The sequence below is a fragment of the Amblyomma americanum genome, chromosome 2 (assembly GCF_052857255.1).
Source record: "Amblyomma americanum isolate KBUSLIRL-KWMA chromosome 2, ASM5285725v1, whole genome shotgun sequence".
NCBI lineage: Eukaryota > Metazoa > Arthropoda > Arachnida > Ixodida > Ixodidae > Amblyomma > Amblyomma americanum.
In genome coordinates, this window is record NC_135498.1 from 39,001,837 (window position 1) to 39,024,735 (window position 22,899).

General features: G+C 46.8%; 1 protein-coding gene across 5 annotated transcripts; it reads right to left on the minus strand.

Moving 5' to 3' along the window:
- Nucleotides 1-596: 596 nt before the first annotated feature.
- LOC144121047 (uncharacterized) lies at nucleotides 597-21,978 on the minus strand. Of its 5 annotated transcripts, XM_077653960.1 has the most exons (14): nucleotides 21,404-21,977; nucleotides 17,994-18,073; nucleotides 17,828-17,880; nucleotides 16,545-16,716; nucleotides 15,569-15,657; nucleotides 13,466-13,637; nucleotides 12,118-12,158; nucleotides 10,568-10,739; nucleotides 8,243-8,304; nucleotides 7,009-7,186; nucleotides 6,452-6,513; nucleotides 3,903-4,074; nucleotides 3,150-3,250; nucleotides 597-881 (listed from the first exon to the last, which is right to left on the minus strand). In XM_077653960.1, exons 3-14 carry the CDS (start codon nucleotides 17,847-17,849, stop codon nucleotides 658-660), a joined length of 1,467 nt encoding a protein of 488 aa, XP_077510086.1. In that variant the 5' UTR covers nucleotides 17,850-17,880; nucleotides 17,994-18,073; nucleotides 21,404-21,977; the 3' UTR covers nucleotides 597-657. The 5 variants fall into 5 exon arrangements, with proteins under 5 accessions (XP_077510086.1, XP_077510085.1, XP_077510087.1 ...); XM_077653959.1 differs by lacking the exon at nucleotides 17,994-18,073 and having other exon boundaries at nucleotides 21,404-21,976; XM_077653961.1 differs by lacking the exon at nucleotides 17,994-18,073 and having other exon boundaries at nucleotides 7,009-7,180; nucleotides 21,404-21,974.
- Nucleotides 21,979-22,899: the final 921 nt, after the last annotated feature.

Consider the following 22,899-nt stretch of genomic DNA (forward strand, 5'->3'; position numbering starts at 1 on the left):
ATGCAACCATTGCGCTTATTACTGTATACATTCCAACGAAACCGGGTTATCAACAATATGACCAGTAAAAATCAGTGTCAGAAGCAGACCTTTTTTGCTTTCTGGAAAGCACTTGAAGAGAAAAGTCTTCCCATAGAGCTTCCTTTCTTTGCCCACTTTTTCGCGGTATTGATGATGAATGTTTGCCAAAAAGCCCTATTTTTCGAGTTAAAGTGAAAACATTTCATTCAGCAATCTTCAGCCGCACTCATCAGCATTATCGAACACTTTGCAAAGCCAGCTCTGGATTGTGTCCTGTAGGAAATATTGCATTAAATTAACGTCCAATTCGCACACAGGAACTAGTTACTTCTAGCCAGTCAAACACTGCAAACTGTATTAATTGAATCGTACGCCCGGTGCGCCGTTTCTACTGACAACGATTCAAAGAAGAAGAAAAAAATCCTAAACGCAGTACTTAATCCCCGCCTTCGGACTAATTAACTCTTCATTCACAAGGTTAGAAACTTGGGCGAGTCGGTAACGGTTATCCATGGTATGTGAGTGTAGCGCAAAACGGGACAAGGGACAAAGAAAGACGCACACAACGCAGGCGCTTCATACTGAACGCACTTGGCAGTGGGTCCGTGTGTACAATGTCCTTTATTGTACACTATACTAATAAAGGGTAATTTTCATCGTTATCGGTAAGCGGCACATGTGGCAAACGCTGAGGTGCTCGGCGCAATCTGCGCAAGACCTGTGGCCGCACAGGAAGGCCACGTTCCGCTGTCCTTCCATGCAGATGGCGCACTGTACGGCATCCTGCAGCTCTCGCAGCTTCGTCACAAGTTCGTCACGAGCATCATGGTCTCCGGCAGTGCTGTCTTTTGGTTTTCGTTCTGCGAGAATGCCACAAAAAAAAACACGGTAGATTTTTTTTTTGTAAGTCTGCAAAGAAAGCAACGGAAGATTGGGTCTGTCTTGTAAGCTGTACTTTGTCGACAGCAGTCACTGCGAAGAATCTGCTAGAGATTGCATGTGGCAGAAAACGGGCATAGGCTCGCTGAAGTCGGAGCTCCGGCTAGTTGCTTCTGGATGACTTTGAAAAAAAAAAATCAGAAAATATAATAGCACAAGGGTTACAAGCGATAAGACACAGCACAGTCGAATATAAGTCCAGCGGTTGTGTATTGTGATTTTTTCCCGTTGTATTATCGTAAGCGTTGATTCTGCTTTTAAGATCGGCAGATAATGAACGTAAAAAGTTCCTGCCACATCTCAGTCTTCTGGCTGTCTTTTCTCAGACATTGTCATTCGCATTCCTTCGGTTTGTGTCTTTCTCTCTCACAGGCGACACATTTCCTACAGCCATATGACTAAACAGAACAGCAAGCCAAGAAAGAAGCATGCGTTGATGGTGATCTTGTTCAAAAACAAAATTTATCATATGAACAACTCCAGCAAAAAAGTATTCGTAGGTGACAAGAACACATCAGCCATATAGGACATCACAGTGCGACAGCTGCCACAGATGACTGTCCTGCTGGAGTCTTTCCATTATGTCTCTAACATTTTTTTGTGCTCAAGCAGAAACTGCAGCAGGCGCCCGCGATCTAGAGACCATATTCTCAAACATTCTCAAACATGTGGACCACATAGCTTCCAAGTTAGGAAACATGGTAGGTATTTTTCATCGCGATAGAGACTACCTTCCTCAGAAAATAGCATTAATCCTATACAATTCTCTGTTCATGTCGCACATAAATTATTGCATTCTTGTATGGGGTACTACCACACTAAGCAACAAGTTAAAACTGTCCCGGCTCCAAAATAAGGCAATCCGTGTTATGACCCGGTCTGCCTATGATCATCCGATTGCACCCTTGCTCCATAACCTGAATTTTGCTAAGCGTTAATGATACACATAGATACCAGCTTTGTAAATGTTTGATTCGTGGCAAACTACAGCACAATAATTATCTTATTAACCTTGGTGAGTTGGAAATCAAAGAGCCATCGGGTTATAATACGCGAAATCTCTTATACTGGAAAGTAGAGCATTATCGAACTAATTATGCAACACAATCTCTAAAATATCAGATACCAACTCTTCTCAACAATTTTCTTCAAGAAAATATAGACATTCTTAACATTCACCTCAACCATTTAAAACAACTTTTTATTCCTTCATGATAATTCACGACACTATTTTTGCAATGTCCTTATTAGTTTTATATCTTAAGCAATGTGCAGCTGTACCATACTTTTGTGTCCTTATCGCTATTTTTAATGCTCAGCGAGTAAGAACCTAACCGTTTTTTCCTTTGTTTTGCTATGTCAAATGATGTGCTAGACATTTTTATGTGCCTTCATTGCTTCACGTCATAATATGCTGTGCTACTCGTGCTCCTTCCATACCCATAATTTCTTCATTGTGTACATTGTCGACTTGGCCTATCACTGCATTTTGTGTTTGCTCCTAACCGAAATTTGTTTTTCTTTTGCGCAGATACTTGAATCTATTGTACATTTGTAACTATTGTCTTAATTATTCTTTGTTACTAGTTTCTGATCGGTGTTCGGTCTGTGTTCACTACTGTTTTGCCTTTGAGGGGATAAGGCCTTAGTCAAGCTGCGTACGCAGCTTTTTGCCTTATCTCCTCCATTATATGTAATGAAAGACCAATACATTGAGATTGAGGTGTTGTACGCCTGCGGTCCACAACTAAAACAGTGACATGAGCACGCATGTTAAAACCTGTCAAACATTCAGTATGCTTTCACACTTAAGTTATCGCTTTGCTGGCTCAAGATATACCTTACACTCTGGTGCCAGCAAAATAAATGACAAAGTACAGACATGGCCATACAAGAACTGGAAGTTCTGGACAGACGTCTCTTTAGTTCTCATATCGCAAATAGTTATTGCTAGGCGTCCTCACATTGATGATATGCAAAGGGGTTTCTAAGAGCCCTGGCAAATAAACAAACTTTTGGAACACTCTCCATTTCTATATCACAAGAATACACCCAACTCTTTGTGTGTTTTTGTCGACAAAGAAGGCACCTGTAATCGAACAGATAAGCATATTTTTTTCAGTGAAAGTTTGGACTCACGTCACGTGAAAAAAATAAGAAACGCTATCATCAATCTAGCAATTTCTCACCCAGTTCTTTCATCCTCCGGTCTTCACACGCATTCTTCTCTGCCATAGAATCAGCCCTGGAATGCGTATTTTTGGAAACCTCTCTCCGCAGTACACGTACCCTGAAACGATACACGAATTAAAATAGCAGGTTTCTCAAAGCCCAAGACTTCTTTTTTTTTTAGGTGCAACACTCAGAAAATTCTCAGGCGAAGTGCTCGAAACAATATATTATGTTGCGCACAACCTTTCAGCTTGCACAGATAAGCCATTGCACAAACTTTTCGCAACGTAACCTATTTCCGCTCTTCACATTACAGTGCAAGCAGGTCTTGAGGCAGCTGACAAAAAACCTTGGGCACAATACTGTTCCTCCCTAATTCAACACGTTCATGAAGTGCTATAGAAACTCAGAGCCTTGGCAGTAATATCTTGATTAGAGCGCCGGGCCGGGCATGGCAAAGAATTTATTCCTCATTGTCTTTGTGGCTGCGTGGCTTCAGAATGGTTCTCGCCCGTGGTTTCCGCAGCTATATCATCCCGCAGTTGAGATCAGCGCGTTCCAAGTATTCTTGTCATGGCTACCACGACTCCTGCTTTCTGTACGACAGCATAGTTGAAAGCAGAACGCAGTCGTCGCTATTTTGCTCTTCTTTGGTCCCAAATGTTGGCTCTCGGATGTTTTATGCCGGTGCAGTAATAAAAGCTGGCTAGTGATTCCGCACCGTACCTCCGCATATGAATCTTCAAAAACGAGTCTATAAAGACCCTCACCCCTCAGCGCTGGGCTCGTCGAATCGCAGAAAGGCGTGGTCCTGGTCGTGCTCGTCGCTCATGTAGCACGCGGAGCAGAGGTCGTAGTCGAGACACACCGCGCACTTCCAGCGCCTGCCCACGATGCCACGCTGGTGGCATCTATCGCAGTTGATTCCGTCGAACTTCACGGCTGCAGGGCAGGAATTTAACGATTGAGTCCACTGAGTAAATTTTACAGTTATAAAAAACTGAGATAGAATAAATTTTATAGATGTTTTAATGTTTTTTTCAGCTGCTTTTTATTAAACAACGAAGGCGCCAACGTTGAAAGAACATGTGAAAGGAACAGTGTATTGCCACAGATGAGTACCAGATATCGGCGTATGATTGTCGATTTTTTCCTACGATGACAACAGCAAGGGGCAGAACTCTTAGCTTCCACAGGAATATATATTTTAAATTGGCAAAGAATGCCAGGCAAGACCCGACGGTTGACCAGGCTGGGTTGAAATTTCGCGGCTCTCCAAATAATCTGCAAAGTCGTCTGTAGTTTGTATACCGCACTTTATGAATGGGACTGAGCGCCATACATACCTTTAATGTTGCGAAGAAGTTGGCGAGACTACTAGGCGAAGGATAAAAAAAGAACAAGCCTGGGACATGTTCACCAGGGCTACCGAACGTCTTCAATGTCTCTTCCTTATGTCTCGTCTAGCGAGCGGGCTGGGAAATATTATTTTCATTTCTTTTTTATTTGCCCACTCTACTCTTTGTCTCGTCTGGTATTCGCGCTAACTTCTTCACAACAAGCAACGCGCACTAGCCCAGCAGCATGCTCTCCTGAGCATTGCATTCATAATATATTTGCTGGAAAAAACTCCACATGTCCTAAATTTTTCTCTTGAATATTATCACCGATGCTTGCACGGTTTAACCATGCTTCCTTATCATCTCTTCTCATGTTCCAAGAAAGAAAGGCTGCCGCTATGCTGCCAGTGGCGCTGCTATCTGTAGTGCTGCTGCTTGCATTTGTAATACATATTACCAGATTTTATATTAATAGTATTTTCAAAAGCAGCATAGTGTTCCCAATTCTAGTTTTAACGAAATGTATATGTATAGGTGATGTCAGGTTTCCTGCTGCCACTGCACGTCGCCTAGGCGGCTGCAAGTCGTCTAGGCGGTTGGTAGTGGGAAAAAGTGCAGCTAAGCCAACCCTATAACGGCTGGTCACAGACAGTGGAGCCCATTTCGCTGGCGTTTCCAGACTGGGGCAACCAAACAGGTGGTTAAAGGGACACTGAGGAGAAATTGAAGTTGGCTTGTATCGATAGAATAGCAGTTCCTGATCACAAAAACGCCACTCTTACTGAAAACAAAGCTCTTGTAATGTAGAAAATAGCAAGAACCAAAATAGAGGTGTCGCCGCCACAGGCCAATCTCGCAAGTACAAGCGTGATGACTTCCTAGGACCAGAGGCGCCACCTTGGAGGAATTTTCCTTACTTCATGCAAGCCACGAATCTCTGAGGCTGGCAAAGGAAGGTTGCGCACTGCACCGCTAGCCGTCAGAAATCACGGAGTCTGCGTTTACGTCACGTGTCACGTCACTCCGTTCTGAGACGTCATAAGAGTTGCCGTGGCGTCATAAGAGTTCCCTGAGTTTGAATCAGAGCGGCGGGAAAAACTTTTTCATCTTCGAATCCAAATTTCTTTAAAATAAATGCATCTTTCGCGCCCGGACAAGCGGCAACAAAGCCATGAAATGCCGAACTATCAGATTTTGCTAACAAAAAAAATGATAGAGTTCTCCTCAGTGTCCCTTTAAGAGACCTTCCTATCCATCAGGCTACCACCGCGTTCTCAGCGGCAGAGATTCTGCCCCGGCACCTTGCTCATTATAGGCGGGTGTACGCATTCCCGGTATACCGTCACTTCTGTAGACAAAAGCACACTAGACACAAAGACGCGACTGAAAATTGCCAGTGTCGTGAAACATGTGGATCGCGTTGATTCTACTTCAAGCTAGATTTTGTGCTTACCGCTTGCGTAGTATTTTGCAGCCGCCCACCATATTATCATAAACATTTCCTTTGAGTAGCCCAATTCCAGAATTCACAAAACAGCAAAGAAAAGGTGCTACGCCAGTGAGAAGTGTGGGAATTTTGTGACTCTCTGTAGTGCTAAGACCCTTCACGAAGGTTTTTTTTTTTGCTCTTTGCATGTTGCATCAGTGTAAAAGTAAATATAATCCATAGGACGTATGCCTTAAAGCGTTAGCCATAAGGACCATATTTTTATCTGATATTATAGCAACCAGAAATCATGCCTCACCCGGTTCCTTCCCATTAAAACTGCACCACAGATATACAAGATGCCAAATCGAGGCGGCCACAAAAAGTCGTTATCGGTGCTACTAAGTATCAACCATCTGCACGTACAGCGAACGCATGAAGGACTGCACGGCAGAAACTATGCATGCTTACTTGATAAACCCTGTGACGATAACGAATTAAGCAAAAGGAGCAATCCAAAATCATTATCGCCACACCAGGGTTTGTTTCTCACCTTTTTGAAGGACTGCTCTGCCGTCCGTCGTGATTAATTCGTTTCTCGGTGAAACTCTTAACCTGAAATGCAGGATCCGGACAAGTAACACATAAAATTGATTTATCGGTTCGAATCGTTATGGTTATCGCAGGAGAACAAAATGACTGAAACAGGAGTTTGATTCTCTCCTTAAAGGTGTCAAAGCAAGCGGCCCACAGAGTGATCAGGAGCATTTGCTGTTAAGCGCCTGCGGCGATGACAATCCGGCTTCGCTACTTCACAGAAACATCTCCTATTGTAGCGATTATATAATCGTTCTCGCAAATTCTCGTTTAGAGAATGCAAGAATGCTATCTTGAATTGATTATAATCCACTTATTTGCATAGCATATCGAATGAATTTGCCAGTAATAATCTCAAAGAGATGTCGGTATATAACTCAAATTTCAGCTGCCATCTCTGAACACAAAAATGCACGCAAGAAACTAGTCGCAATGGTCTGATCTAGCGAAGTGCCGGTAGACACGAATAAGGCGGTACCACAAACGTCTGCAACAATAAAGAGCGGATCTCACCCTTCCCTGCCGGGCGAGTCGAAGCGCCAGAAGACGTGGTCGAGGCTGTGCGCGTTGGCCACATAGCAGGAGGTGCACAGGTCGTAGTCAATGCACTGGTCGCACTTCCAGCGTGCTCCGACAATGCCCCGTTTGTCACAGCCGTTGCAATTGATCCCAGAGAAAATAACATCTGTCGGTTAGAGAGGTGAACGAGTCACGACCGAAGGCCCCCATATGCTGTTACGCACATCAAGCAAGGAAACGCACGTCCACTAGCAAAGTATAACCGACGGATACTAAAGAGTCGCTCATCGGCGCAGCACTAAATTCATAACGCATAGCTCTGCACAGCACTGCCTCTTTTCGGGACTACAACGGGCTTCCTTCTCCCGGTTCCTGATCCGGTTCCTGGTTCGTCATGCCATGAGAACCAGTAAATAGGTTAATGAAGTTCCCTTGTGCGAAACTTCGTTACGAACTCGCTCGGTCCCTCCCTTTCTGACTGACTCAAGGGTTAGGCGTGTATACTTCTAGGCTTTTCTGGTTTAGAGTCCTTTTATTAGGCAACCCACAGTATCAGCTAGTCACATGCTAGTCTTTGCAGTCACGAACGGACAGTCATCATGCTATGAAGCTGACTAGACTATTTGATTCGTATCATTAAGTCGGAGCCTTTTATACGTGCAGTAACAACAAATCCTCAAGAACTCTTGCTTTCATCACTATTTAAAAGCTTCTAATTCAAAGTCACTTTATTTCAATCGAAAGAAACAGAGGAGGCTCGAACAAAAAATGAAGCCAGTTCAGTTGATTGTGTTCGAGCCCCCTTTTTTCATGGCATACAGTAATGACAGGTAAGTATTTCAATAAAACATACACACTTGGATTTAACAGTATACGGCGAACAGTGTACACCACAGCACTAGAGAATGGTACAAAGCAGTGAAACAATACAAAATAACTCCTAAAATTACTCATGCACAATAAATTTCTCTATTAAGTGCACTAAATGTAAAGTAGAGAACGAAGAACTATTTCTTAATAACTATACAAAGTATGTACACATAGTGGTAAGGGCAATCGGACAACATACCGAGTCTCTATACCTTTCGCTGGCGAGGAAAACCACCATTTTTGCATTCCTACCCGCTTTGCAGCTTGTCTGCCTGTTAAGAGCTATACACCGCGGCACGCAACCAGCCCAACAAAACGTGTCCCTCAGATATCATTTCCGATTTGCATAGAGTCTTACCTTTAAACTGGACGTTCTCGACTGGTAGGCTGCCGGATCCTTTTCTAGAGGCAACCATGTCACTAGAATTGATCAAGATGTAAAGTTGAAAATTTTTTCTTCTCGCATAGTTTTTGTTCACGTCTTGCTGTCAGCTACGCGATCAGCAAATAAATCAAAGTGAATGAATTAGCAAGACAAAGAGTCGGCAGCGACTCTATCCTGAGCGTTCACATTCTTAGGGCCGTTGTACGATCGTTTCGGAGCGCCTTCCGCCTCGTCCGCTTCGCGAGCGGTCCGCCAGTTTTCGGCCGCCAGGCGGAGGTGAGGCGGAAAGGTGTTGTACGATCACTTTGGCGCTTGCGAGCGAGGCGGATGGTCCCAGCATGCCGATTGGCGCGCCCGGCATATCCGTCTGTCCAATAGCCTTCTCCGGCTGATGGCAACCTAGCCGGCGCAAGCGCACCGCCAGCATCGCTCCACGCGCCGAAACGGGCTCCCGCATCCCAAGGGTCAGATCGGTATGCGCCCGACTACCTTTTCCTTGCCTCCTTTCCTGCCCCCCTCTCCAAACCACGATATCCCTGCACACTGCTCTCCCCCCCCCCCTTCCCTACCTACTTCCCGTACGAGCGCCCGCCCCCCCCAAATAATAACCTCTTTTCGTGGTCACGTGGCACTTTTTTCCGTTCCTCGGTGACCTGCACATAGGCCTAGTAGGCTGCGCTTCGGCATCGCCATGGTGTGCGTGTTCAAGCTCGAAATAAACACTTCGTGACACCGCCATTGCATTGCACAGGTCTTGCGTCGGTTTGCAGAGCCGCAGCAGGAATTACAAACGCTTGCAAAGACCACTCGAAATAAACACTTCGTGACACCGCCACTGCACAGGTCTTGCATCGGTTTGAAGAGGCGCTCTGTCAACTCCGTCAGCGTAGATGATTACAGAATTCAACTAGTGGAACTATCGCTCGCCACTGCTGAACGCGGCGAAGTTTGCAGTCGCTCTGAACACTGGTAATATCAAGATGTGTCCAATATAATACGCTTCGCGACATCGCTGCCAGTGCCCAGGCCGCGCTCCCCAGTTCAGTCGACGGATGGCCATCTTGCCCCGGCAGGGCAGAACCGAGGAGGAGGGCGGAGGGGCTCGAGACGTCACTGACGTCACGGGAAAAGCAGCCAATAGCTGCAATCCGGTCCCCGGCCGGATGCGCTCGTCCGCCAGAAAGTTGAAGTTGACCAACTTTCCATCCGTTCGCCGAACAAGGCGGATCCGCCAGGCCCGCTCGCGAAGCGGACGAGGCGGAAGGCGCTCCGAAACGATCGTACAACGGCCCTTAGTGGTGCAAAGCACGCGACGCGCCCCCAGACACGACAGAAGGGGTCAGCTGTCGGCCCCGCCGCGGTGGCTCAGTGGTTAGGGCGCTCGACTACTGATCCGGAGCTCCCGGGTTCGAACCCGACCGCGGCGGCTGCGTTTTTATGGAGGAAAAACGCTAAGGCGCCCGTGTGCTGTGCGATGTCAGTGCACGTTAAAGATCCCCAGGTGGTCGAAATTATTCCGCAGCCCTGCACTACGGCACCTCTTCTTCCTTTCTTCTTTCACTCCCTTCTTTATCCCTTCCCTTACGGCGCGGTTCGGGTGTCCAACGATATATGAGACAGATACTGCGCCATTTCCTTTCCCCACAAAACCAATTATTATTATGTCGAACGCCTCTAGGCAGGTCCCTCGTTAGGTTTGAAGGTTAGGAGCAATAAGTTCGTCGTGCGTGCGGCATTTTCTTTCTAACCTCCTCGATAGGGGGCGACGTCGTTTGCTTTTATGACGTCAGCAGGTCGGAACCGTCCCCCGTGTCATGGTTTCTTTTCGTTATAAACTATAAATCCGATACAAGTAATCCGGTTAGCAATATGAATTAATCTCGGCCTGTTGATATTTCGCACTAACCTCAGCCAGCGTTTGAAGAAATATGGTAAGCAATGAAGGATAGCTTTGGCACGAATATGGATTGTTTTGCGGTTCTATAAATAGGAACGACGCGTGTTATTCGAGAGTTTTAGCATAGGGCGATCCACGATCCGCCACCGTGATCGGCTTCTGCGGGCAACACTGCATACGCGCTGATTCGTCCCACGCGGCAGGCGCGCAGGCAGCTGACGGGAACGTGGCGCCATCTAGCGCCGCCATGGCGTTCTGCGCACGCGCTGTAGCGCCTCGTGGAAGCGGGTAGCGGATTGCGGACCGCGCTATGCTGTAGCTCTCTATTAACGACGCCCTTTTGTTTTTCTGTCTTGTACCCAATTAAAAAAATTCGGGTAGAAACATGAATGAACACTTACGCTGTACCACCGGGCACTTCCACTCGCAGGAACACGTGGTCGAGGTTATGCATGCCTCTCAGGTAGCATGTCGTGCAGAGGTCATACTCGACACACAACGCGCACTTCCAGCGCGTACCGATTATGGGACACTGTTCACAGGTGTCGCAGTAGATGCCTTGGAACCTGACACCTGGAAAATAGGCACGGCGGTAGGAAACGTTTCCCTTAAGAAATCAGCGTCTGAAAAGAAGCCTTATCGCTTCTGCATAATGGTTCTGAATATGCCGTCTCGTTTTCTTGTGTGCTGTGGTTCCGTGTCGGAATTATAGAATCAATGTACAGTCGGGGACAAAAGTCTTCAGGACGCCTCAGACGCAAACGAAGGCGATAGCTGTACTATCAGTCGCGGGATCGATGCCACACTTCTGAACGACAAAGTCAAACTCACTTTCTTTAGTCTGTGGTAGCGAAATGATGTGGTAGCTGGGAAAAACATGATGTCTATGGGCTTAAATCAGTTTCCGAGCGTCCTAGAGTATTTTGTCGTCGTCAGCACGTAACTTGTGCCGCTGTTTGCGGCAGAGAAATGCAAAGCGATCAAATGCGATGGTTCCTCTCTTACCAGCTGAATGAGAGGGTTCATGCAGGGTGCATGCACTTTAACTCATTTCGAGCAATATATCCGAAGTGCGAAGGTTTTGTGTAACCCGGACCGTGGATTAAAAAAAAAGAAAATAACGGGGTCTTAATTTGGCCAAACATATTATAGAGTGAAAGCACGGGCTAGACGCGCAGTTTCAGTGCTCCTTTTTCTATCGACAATAGAGAAGAGGTTGCTCGTGATTACTGACCTTTATAGCTTTGGATTACACTACGCTGCCGGTTTTGAGAACATGTGCTTTCTGTCATAGACGCCCGAAAAAAGGCTGAAATGTTTCCATCGGTGATGAAAAGTTGTGGAGCTATAAAACTGTCGTTGTTTATATACACCAGATTCTCAATTCCTTGATTTCAAGGCCTCTTGCGACACATTTGCGAGATATCTGAAGTTTCACCGCCTCACGGCTTGAATCAAAATTTGCGAGCAGACGCAGAAATGGCACTTTAGGGCACTATGGCCTCAACATCGCCATAACTCCAAGTCGCACTTGTCACTGCCTTTTATGAGGCAGAATTCTCGCCTTTGTTTCCATGATTGCAAATGAGTCTCTCCTTTTCTGCCTGCGCATGTATTTAGACCGTGTATATCTAAGATCCCATCTCTGTGAACACTGAGAAACTGTGCGTGAGCATGTTTGAAATTCATAGGCACAGTGAGTTTCTTTTTCTATGCTGCGACTTTTTATTATGATGTCTGTTGAACACCATGTGTCGACACGCACCGGAAAATGACCGCGTTTTTCTACTTCCTCTAAAGACAGAACGGTAGGTAGGCGAAGCCACGTGACTGAAATCAGCATACAGTTCCAGTGGACCCTTTCCAGTGGATCGGGGTAATAACGTACAACACCTACGCGTAACAATGCAGGTCGCTATTTTGAATACTTCGCGTTCTTGTTGAATCTTACCTTCGGCTTTGACAGCTCTTCGTCTCGGGGGCACCTTAACCCTGAAATAATGAGTACCAACACTTTTAGAGGCAGGCCCGTGCACACTTCAGACTTAGCTATTTAAGCTCACTCAAGCGCTACCACAAAATAAGCTCGCAGTGCTGTCACGCAATTGAAAAACAAAACGCCTAACTTAGAAAGGTTACCTTGGAATTCTGCACGTAATTGTTTTGAGACGAACCGGTGTATGTGTTTTGGAAACAGGATGTTCAGACAATTTATAAAACCTGACTGAGGACCTGTACTATTGAGTGCCAAGTGCTTCCCGAAGAGGCTCTTGGCAATGACCCCCGTCACTGAGTAATGCTCACCATGAAATGGAGGCGACTTAAAATATATCGAGAACAAAATCAACGTGTAAAATGCAACGAGGTAGAACCGAAACTCGCACGGTAACGGTGGTCCTTTTCTAGGATGCAAAATCAAGGCTTGCAGTCTGGGCGCCAAACATAGGTGTCAGCCAATACTCGAACCCCACTCCTGCAATAGCCTGAAGAGGGGCTGCAGTATGTAAAAATAAATAAAAAACCACCCAGTTCATATATGACCATCCTCTTACAAAAATCCACATTTTCTTGAACTTTCATGCGAGCCTTAAACGCGCCCTGGAACATCTAACGAACACCGTATATAAAAACTCAACATCACTACGATGTGCTGTCATAAACAACTGAGCCAAATTACCCAGAATCGCGGTCGAAAATTGGCGAGCCCTTTCCTGCGACCTTTTGAAACTCTCGCTCTCCTTCGAGTCGCGCGTCTGCGTATGTCGGTTAAAAAGTGGGCATTGGTTAGGTTATTTCAGACGTCACGCAGCTACCATGGCCGCGGCCAATCAGCGGCGTCGTGCCAGCGTATCGGGAGGCCCCGCCCCTCAGTGAATACCCGCGCGCGTCGTGAGCCGGCGGTGGGGCCGAGTGGGTGCGATCGGCGGAGGAGCTCAGACCTTTGAGCGTGCAAAAAGTGACTAGAGGAGAGTAAAAGGCGCGAAGACAGTAAAACTCAAACTTCGACTGCAGGTAATTGAGCTTCTACGAAGTTTATTTTTAAAAATTCTTCCTGGAGGATATTCCTGAGGCGGTGTCCTTCAATGCCAAAGCTTTACTGAACACTGTTGCAGGGCCCCTTTAAAGAGAGCCGCCATCACGATATCGACAGAAACTGACGTTTTGTGGGGTAACTCGTATTGATATCCTCTGGGGTTTTTGATGTTACATCGGTACAAAAATTTAATTATTCTGTGTTTTCTAACAGAGCACGCGCTACTGAAATATAGGAAACATGCGAAGAAAAATTTAAAGCTCACGCTGCTCCACCGGGCACGTCGATGCGCAAGAAGACATGGTCGATGTTGTGCATCCCTCCCCTGTAGCAGGCAGTGCAGAGATCATAGCTGAAGCACGCTGCACATTTCCAGCGCGTTCCCAGAATTTCACGCTGGCCACAGGAGTCACAGTAAATAGTTCTGAAAATCGCACCTGCAAAAAATGGAATGAAAAGTCAGAAGTGAATCCTGCAAAGAATTAAGTTTCAGCGTGGTTGCTTAAAGGCCCACCGAGAAGAACTCCATCCAATTATTGTTCTTAGCAAAAAATTGGCTGTGGCTTAGCTCGGCTATGCCAGGATATACGTAGCGAAAGCTAATGCATAGCTTGGTTAGCCTTGGTTAATCTTGGTTGCAAGTCCAGGTTAGTCTGGTCGTCTGGCTAGTTGCTGTGACGTGGCTCGTCACGTGGTTGGTCACGTGGTGCGTGACCACGGTGGGAATGCGAGCACGGCAAAACTGCCAATGTACCTTTCGCTACAAAATTCTCTAACTCGTTTTGGGTGTGTTGAAGTTTTGTCTGGGAGCCAAAAGACACATTTACGGCTAAGAAAATATATATTTTCTTTCAAAATTTGAAGCTCCTCGCTTCAAACTCGTGACTGAAAAGGACTGGTTCAAAACCGTTTTGAAGTGAATGGCAGTGTATTTCCGCGCCTGGGGCCCTCGCCCGAAAAGAGGTGTCCACGCACGTGATTTCTTGCGAAATCGGTTAGGGTGGCGAGACCTGTATTTCATTTGTATTTATTTTTTTGGAAGTGATCTCCATCGTCATAACGCGGTACCCATCGACGCAAGCCGACACCAGTTTGTACTAACTGCCTCTTCAGTAATTACTTGCCCTTGTTCACGACTGATAGGTTTATCTACCAACTATATGCTACTCGCTCATATATGCGGTGTAATCGTTGATTTCGAGTTATAAGGTGCTTCTTATCACACTCCATTTACATTACGCTTATATTTCTGTAACTTGCAAGCTGCAGAATGAATTATTTAAGTTAATACATCAATACAGTGTATGAGAGTTTGCCTTTCCCTTCACCACCCGGATTCAGCGGACCTCCTTGCCAGCCCTCTCCCATGGTCTACCGCTAACAGTTATTTCCGACCTCCGTATAAGAGCGGCAGCAGAGGATACAAAAAGGGGTGTCCGCGTCATCTCGTGGGCAGCCCCCGTAGACGTAGCGATAGCAGTCCAGACGGACGGGTCAGATGCACGCTGGAAGCCATACCTGCGAAGATGACTCCACTCCAGTTGTGTTGCCCTCCTGTATACCGCCCGTGCTATAGCGAGGAGGGTTTGGGAGTTCTAATCGGTTTGGGGTGTTCTAAATTAGTGTTCCCTGGTCTATTCCTCGGCGTGTTATTCTTCGTGACATCATCTGCGGGCAAAGCTAACGGCGAGATCCTATCCCTGGCCACGGTAGAGACTCCGTAAGGGTTTAACAAAGACTGGTAGAATGACTACGATTTCATGGCGATGTTGTTGTTTTTTTACAAGTTATTGAATTTTCAAGAACATGTTTACAGAATACACTTCCATATCTACATGAAGTGCTGAAGGCAAAATCCTCCAAAATCGTGTTGATTTTGTGAATGAACACTGATCGTCACCGGTCAGCAAATAATATTCAGTCTCTTTCCCCGTATTTAGTCTGTATACGCTGTTTTTTTAACCTTAAGCACAGCTATAATGATTGTTTTGTGGGCACATCACAAACACACAAAAAGTTTTGAACGATAGTACCTTCGATACATATTAAATATGTTTTCAGTAGTGAAAACAAACTTGTAAACGCTTACAAATATAAGGTTATAAGTACCCGACAGCACTCGAGTATTTCCACTGAGACTGAGCTGGAGATTTCAACTGCGCCCCACCGACTGAAACCTACAGTTAGCCATTTCTCTTCACTTCGGCATAAAGCAAACTTTCGGCTTGCAGCTACATACACAGCTAGATTGTTGCATTAATGCATTGTGACGCGTTAGGCACTATTATTATTATGCTGCTCGGCTGTGACTTCAGATAACACGGCGCGTGTTTATCTGAACGCCAGCCAAATACACGATCTCGGCTACCTCTTGCGATGTCGCCCTCAGCAGTGGCCCCTGCGACAACGTCTTCGCGTTGTTTTTTCTGCGATCCTTGCTTTGAATTGACCGTGATTCTGAAAAAACAAAAAACAACTTTAATTGTTCACCTACGCCATGGAGATACCGTGTGTTGTTTGAAACAATAAATGCAACGACACATGTAAACAATACATGAGAGCAAAGAGCCGTTGACGATGCAAAGCAGATGTCGACAGTGAAACCCTGGAAATCAAGCCTGGCTTGTTATCTTGTGTTTTAGTAAATATTAAACTGATATCCTAAACCATATGGAGGTTAACATGCATGCGAAAAAACTAGGAAGCCGCTTTAAAAATTTTTGAGAGGAAATGTGATAGCATTAGAGCTGCACTTGCTTTGTGTGTTTGTTTTCCATTTTTCGGCACACGTATCGACACTATTCGGAATCTGAGTTACAGCAGCAGGTATGAACTGTGCGGTTTCGTGTTGAAAATTCATCTATCACATACCCTGTTTGTGCGTTTGACACAGTTCACTTCACGCACTTTTTTTCTTAATCCTTCTTAACCCCTTATCCATTTTAATCCACCAGAAACCACCACTTAATCCTTTGAAATCTACTTTGGATTTGGTGGTTCCAATTTTCCTCTAGTGGGTGGTGCTCTACGATTGGTCCTTTGTGGTCACGCGACACATGTGACGTCATCCCCGTGGTGGTGCTCTACGGTTAGTCCCTCGTGATCACGCGACGCACGTGACGTTATCACCGTCTCTCACAGGCAATCAAGGAATATCGTGATGCCGGAAATCGGGGGGGGGGGGGGGGGGTCGGTGTGACGACAACTCCAATTCTGCCGCGTTAAACTATTGCAAGTTGTGTTATCTGGATGCTCAGCTCGAGAATCAGCGCGTTGCGAAAGGACGAATTTGCGGCATTTTATGCACACAACGGGGGTCTCCATAGAAACAGGCCAGCACTCACCCTGCACTATCCGGAGCGTCATAGCGTACAAAGCAATGCTCAGGGTTGTGCTTGCCACTCAGGTAGCACGTGGTGCAGAGGTCGTAGCCGTGGCAAACATCGCACTTCCAGCGCGCACCGTTGATAGGAACCTCGCCGCATTTGTTGCAACGCACGTGGCGAAACTTGATCGCTGCGTTGGGAAGAAGAGTATCGGAAACAGCCCTGCTCTTACTCCACGCTGCCAGCGTGGTCTCTGTATGAGCTCCAACTCAGCGAAAAAGGACACGGACGAACGAAGCGGCGAGTACAACAAAGACAGGCGCAGGCCGAGACTGGTATACGTGGAGACCTCAAGGAGATTAGAACAGGCGGTTGATTTGGTTTGAAAACATTAGATGCCTTATTCAGGTAGATTTTTGTTTGCCCCTAACCAATATTCCACGGCCCGCTTTAACCTTTTTCGTCCGCAAAGTTGTACAGGAAGCATAATGATCAAAACAAGAATGATGCACCAATGACAATAAATAAACCACACAAAAAAAACGGCAGTAATGACAGTGAGCAGTAAAAAGAAACCTTTACACTTCACATATTGCCTCAGCAACCATGTTTTAGTATCAAGTTGTAAATTTCTCAGAGCCATAATTCCGAGTCAGAGCCCGTACCCTCCAAGAGAAAGTTGAGTGTACCTCTGCTCATTCTCTTTCATCTAAAATTTTGTCATCCGGCAGTTTCCATTTTTATCGTATTGTTGGTGTCTCATTTGGCGCTGACTCTACACCTGCCCAAGCTACCCTAGACTCATTTGCTCAAAACGAATAGCATATAGCGAGACCCCGTCTTACATGTAGTGAAGGAAGAGGGTCTGTACTTCAGCAGCTGTCACCGCGTTTCTTGACGCTGTCGTTTACGTCTCGGAACGAGAGTGTTTAGTGTACATCACATTACGTTCTTTGTAATTACAGACCGATAAAACGTGGATTGCTCTATAGCCTTCGGCCTCACAGGTCACCGCTCGTGTAAGTTAGCAGCTTCCCGTGGAATGTTCTTTTAACTGCCAACACGCTGACAAAGGAAGCACTTATTCGTATCTGGCCAATCAGGATGCCTGTGGCCTCTAATGCGACATTCGGTAAAGACTCAGTGCAAAGGGGAGCGAGTGGTCGTTGTTCAGGTTGCAGGGACGGATGAGGGTGAAGTTCACAATAAAGAGGTTTGCAATAAAGAGCGCGTCTTTTATAAGACATCATAGTGACTTATAGGATATTAAATTCTAAACAGTATGAATAGAGTGCACTCACTTCGTGTCTCTGGGCCGTCCATATCACCGTGATATTTCTATCATCTTAGAAGTCTGAAAGGAAAGTTATAGCGCAGTTATTTTCTCCCTTCTCAGGTTGAATAAGATAGAACCAATAAGTGCTGCACCAGCACTATAATCGGTCCCGTGTACAGGCCGCTCTCAACCTTCAGTAGGCAATTACTGCCTGCTCTTTTGACAGCACATTGCAACATTCTGTTATCTATGGGTTTCGCTTCGTCCTTACCTGCAACACATTAACAATTATCAACATGCAGCAAAAACAGCAGTTATTTCTGTAACGATTTCTCCGAATTTTTTTGCGAATTTTGCGAGTAAGAAAATTTCTGCGCTTCTTCATGCCTTTTACCGAAAAACTATTCGAACAGTTTAAAACATATTCGAATAGCTTTGAATAATTTAGATTGTGCACTATTCCATTCGCTCAGACAATCAAATAGTATAGAGTATTCAATGAACTAATCGAAAAAAAAACAATTTCGCATGCCTCTAGAATTCGTATCTCTTTTGTGCAACGAATTAGCAGTAGTTAGCAGCTAAGCCTTCCGCCTAATTTGTTGAGCGCTAAGGCAGGAGCAATATAAAAAGCAACAGTTGTTTCGCCGTCAATGAATCCAACGTATTTTATTTCTGCGTTGAACTAAACACAGGCATAAAAAAAGGGCCGCCACCGTCTGGAAGACGTTGAAGTAACGAGCGTTATCTGTTTGGTTTACTAGAGGAAGAAAGCGAAGAACGCACCGCTCGTGTCGAGATACGGAAAGTAATACCCTTTGAAACGGGGTGGATTGCCACCATGCTCGGCTACGCGTGCACGCACGTCCCCTAGCGGAACGATCGCCGCCTAGCGCCATCTATCAGAGAAATTACGATGTACGTCTACCATTGTCAAGATGCACCCCCTCAAGATACGTCCCAAGCGGAATTTGCTTCATTTGGGGGGTCAAGGTGGGCCTAGAATTCGGTTTGCGGTGCGATATGGTAACGCTTCAATTAGAAATTGCATGTATACAATGTTTACCAATTATTTAATTGTGGTCTTATTTCTATACCACAGCCCATAGGGTTTAATTTGCCCACCAAATTCGGTATATAACTGTCCGTTGTAGTCAGAGTATATATAGCGGAACGAATGTGTACATGTATAGCGGTATCGTAACGTGATAGTGTTCCTACCCGTTTTAGGATATTTTTTGGTGAAGTGGGGGGGGGGGGGGGGGAGGGATGAGGAGGCACAACGAATTTTAATGACCGCCATCTTGAATTCGAGAAGCCGAAACTACGCCGCCATTTCGTCCCTAACGTCATACTCACATAGTTCCACCTCTATCCACCATATTGGGCCCTGACGTCATCATTGGCACGCGGCAGGTGGTTGTATCTACAATGCTATTGTATATGGCGCTACAGGTCTCAATGCGAGATGCGCTTTTTTCTGGTTGCAGCCACAGATGGCGCTTTGATCTGAGGGTGGTAGGAGACCCCACGAAATCTCGAAACGTGATGAGTAGTTGCTGCCACAGATGGCGCTGTCATCAAGTGCCGTAGCAGACCCCACGAAATCTCGAAACATGGTGAGTAAGAGCCAAGGCCCTTAATAAATCATCATACGTATAGACGAAAACTATAAAAACTAAAACTAAACTGGAGAATAGCCATGGACTGCGCGTTACGTGTTTCCTTACGTACTGCTTTAAGCTGAACTCTCACGGCCCTGCTGAGCAGACTTGGTGGCTGGGCGCTCGGCTGCTGTGCCCGAGGACGCATGCTCAATCCCGGCCGTGGCGGGCGTGTATTGGCAGACGTTAAGCATAGATGCCCGCGTGCTGCGCAATGTCGGTTGACGTTAAAGACTCCCAGGTGGTCGAAATTGTTCTGGAGCCTTCGAGTCCGGGGTGCCTCATAGCCGATCTCTTGCTTCGGGATGTTAAAGCCCACATATCTATTTCCATACTCTCACGAAGTCACAACAATTCTCCTTTAGCGGCAATGCGTTCGCTCGTACTGGAACATCTTGGGACCGAATATGCCAGTCATCTTCAAATTTTTACAGACGGCTCTGTGGACAAGGTCAGAGGATCTAGTGTAGCTGCTTTTCATATTCCGTCTTTGAAGTATGATTGGCCTGTTCGTTTTACTAAAGTCGTGTCCTCCACAATGGCCGAAAGCGTTGCCATTGAGGCAGCTCTATAGAAGCTACGGTGTTGTAAGCCTCAACCTACTGTCATAATTACGGATTCAAAATCTGCCCTTCAAAGGTTAGAGTACGTTTTCCCCACTGATGCCTTGAGTCGTAGATCCCTACGTTTGGTGCATAATCTACATAGCAAAGGCTTCTCTATACGTTTCCAATGGGTGCCCTCGCACATAGGTGTCTTAGGCAACGAGATAGCAGACAACCTCGCCCATACAGCTCTCTCCGGGATTCCAGTACATGGAGTCCTTCATGAAGTCAAGCAAATGTTCAGAGATGTGGTGTTGTGCCACTTCAGTTCTTTGTGGAGCTCTCTTCATCAGCCATGTGTGACCAAGGGTCTCAAAAGGTACCAAGCCACTTTGCTGCACCGCGTTCGCACGGTTCTGCTCGTACGCCGGCGTGGATGTATAAGACTGGCCTAGCGTTGTCACCATTGTGTTCAACGTGTGGTGTGTGTGGTGACATAGAACATTACCTCTTGTGCTGTACTTTGTACAACGCGGAACGGGCTGTGTTATTCGGATCCCTCAAGAAGGCAGGAGTTCCTCACAGTTCTTTTCAGGACATTGTTTTCCCGCGCGGGAGCCAGTCGAGTAGAAGGGATGCTTCTCGCATTCTACTTTACCTGCAGGACACGGATTTGGCCTCCACATGGTGATCTCAGGAGTGTCTATTTGGGTTTTTGCGGACAGTGTTTCTGTGATTTCTATTTAAGTGTCGCTACGGTGGAGCAATTGCCGGCAGCAACTGCAAGGCTAATCCCACCGGTAGTTTAAAACCGCTCAACTCAACTCAACTCGTGTTAAACTGCAGCACACTCTCGCGCTGTGCATTGCACGTCGTCTTCATCAACTTCCACCTGCGGCGCGAACAGATCCGATCAGCTTAACCTCGATGAGAGCTTAACCTGAGTCTAAAATCGTCGCCAGACGTGCCGACGACCGAGCAAATAAAACCATGAGGCAACCAGGCTAAATAGATGGTTTCGCACGTGTAATACGTTTAACTACGTTAAAGCTTTATCACCAAATCAATGTGCGCCAGACATCAATCCTTGCATGAAGAATTAAATTAAGGGCCCTGACGAACACTGACAGAAACAGCGCAGTTGCGTCAGTGCCGCGGCGGCAAGGGCAGCAGCAAAGCTGCAAGATCGGACCGCCGGACCCTCGCTGTCTGCATACTCTGCCGTTGATACAACGCCGCAAAGCAGCTTTGCCACCGCTGGCGTGCTCCGTTCACTTTTTGTGCAATTGTGCGCGACGCTGTCAGCCTGAAATTTAAACGCGACGATTACACTCGACCACGGTTCGAATAGATGCAGATTCAACGCGCGTATGAATGCGGTAGTCTGCTCACCGTTGTTACGAGATTTTTCCTTCGCTGCGTGTACTCCGACGTGGCCTTCTACTCCTTGGCGCGGTTCACTGTAGCCGGCAACGCCGCAAGGCCGCAATGGGAAAGGCTGCAGCTACCTCTCCCAACAAAAAACGCACAGTGTGTAGCTTGTTTACCCTTTGCCGCCGCCGCCGCCGCCGGTGTCGCCGATCCCAGCGCCACTTGCGCAATTTTGCACCGCGTTTGGTCAGCTGCACATGGCTGCACACGTTTTTTTGCACTTTTACATCACGTGATACCCGCAGGAAGCGTAGGGCTAGGTAGGCTGGAAACGCCGGTTGGTTGACGGTACAGTCTTACGGCGGCTAGAAAGTTGACGGGATGCTCTCCTCCGTGACATTTTTTGCTTTGCCCTCAACCGGACGTGGCGTCGCCACTCCCATCTGGGCCTTCCCTAGAGCACCCAGGGCATCCCTAGGGGCACCCGTGCGTGTGCAGACGCTGCGACCGATATTTAAATCGTGGCTCCACTCAGTAGACGACCAATTCGGCCCTACCCTGGCTGCAATGCTTATCGTAATGTCCGGCGAGCGTCGACAGCCCGGTGCTGGGGCGCCAGAGAGCGATGGAGAGCGAAAAGCGGGCGAGGGCGTTGAGCATGCGCAGAAAACCTGCCGCTAAAAGCGAGCGTCGTCTGCAAGGCTGTTCTCCTTAATGCGCACCAACCCCTCCGCTGCGCATTTGCGAACAGTGGGAGTTGCGTACGTGTTTCAGCGCTCGCCCGCTTTTCGGCCCGCCGTACGTTTGCGGCTCTGGCTTCCCTCCAACGTCGCTTTCCGAGCTCAACGCTCTGCCTTGACTCTGTTTGCGGGCTCCTTCCCGAGAACGTTCGTCTTAACGTCCAAAAGGCGCCGGTGTCGATGTTCACCACAGTTTGCTTCAAAGCGTAAGCTGTAGATGAGGCATGTTCTACCGAGTTACGCACAGTGGGTGGACACCTGGACTATACCGTGGATAAAGAGTTGAAAGAAGGGGCGAAAAGTGGGGGAGGGGGAGGGGTCAAGATTAACAAAAAAAAAAATCGCGTAGCGCTTGCCCGCACTCTCGCTGAGTTTGGCGAGTTCCGCAGCAAGGCGCGAACGTAGCTTTTCTTTTTTTTCCCCGTAGTTATTGTTCGAAACAATTGGAAGTTTCCTAGCACTTAGTTCGCTATTTATTGGAACTTCGTGCCTGTTTGTAGATAAAACTGCGCACAGTGTGCGGCGGCCGGGAGAAACCAAGCGGAAGCATTTGCTTGGCGCTCCGTTGCTCGGTGGCAGATAAGCTGCAGGGGTTGCTTCGCACCAAGCAGAACAGCCTAGCAGACGATGCTTGCTCCAGCCGCGGGTTTTGCGCGCAATCCTTTTCTCCTCTGTGGTTATTTTTCTGCTCTATCATTAAAGAATTGGAGGGCTATCCATGGGTGCCGAAGGTCTTCCATTCCAGAACGGTGGCCTGGTCGGCGACACCAGAAAATG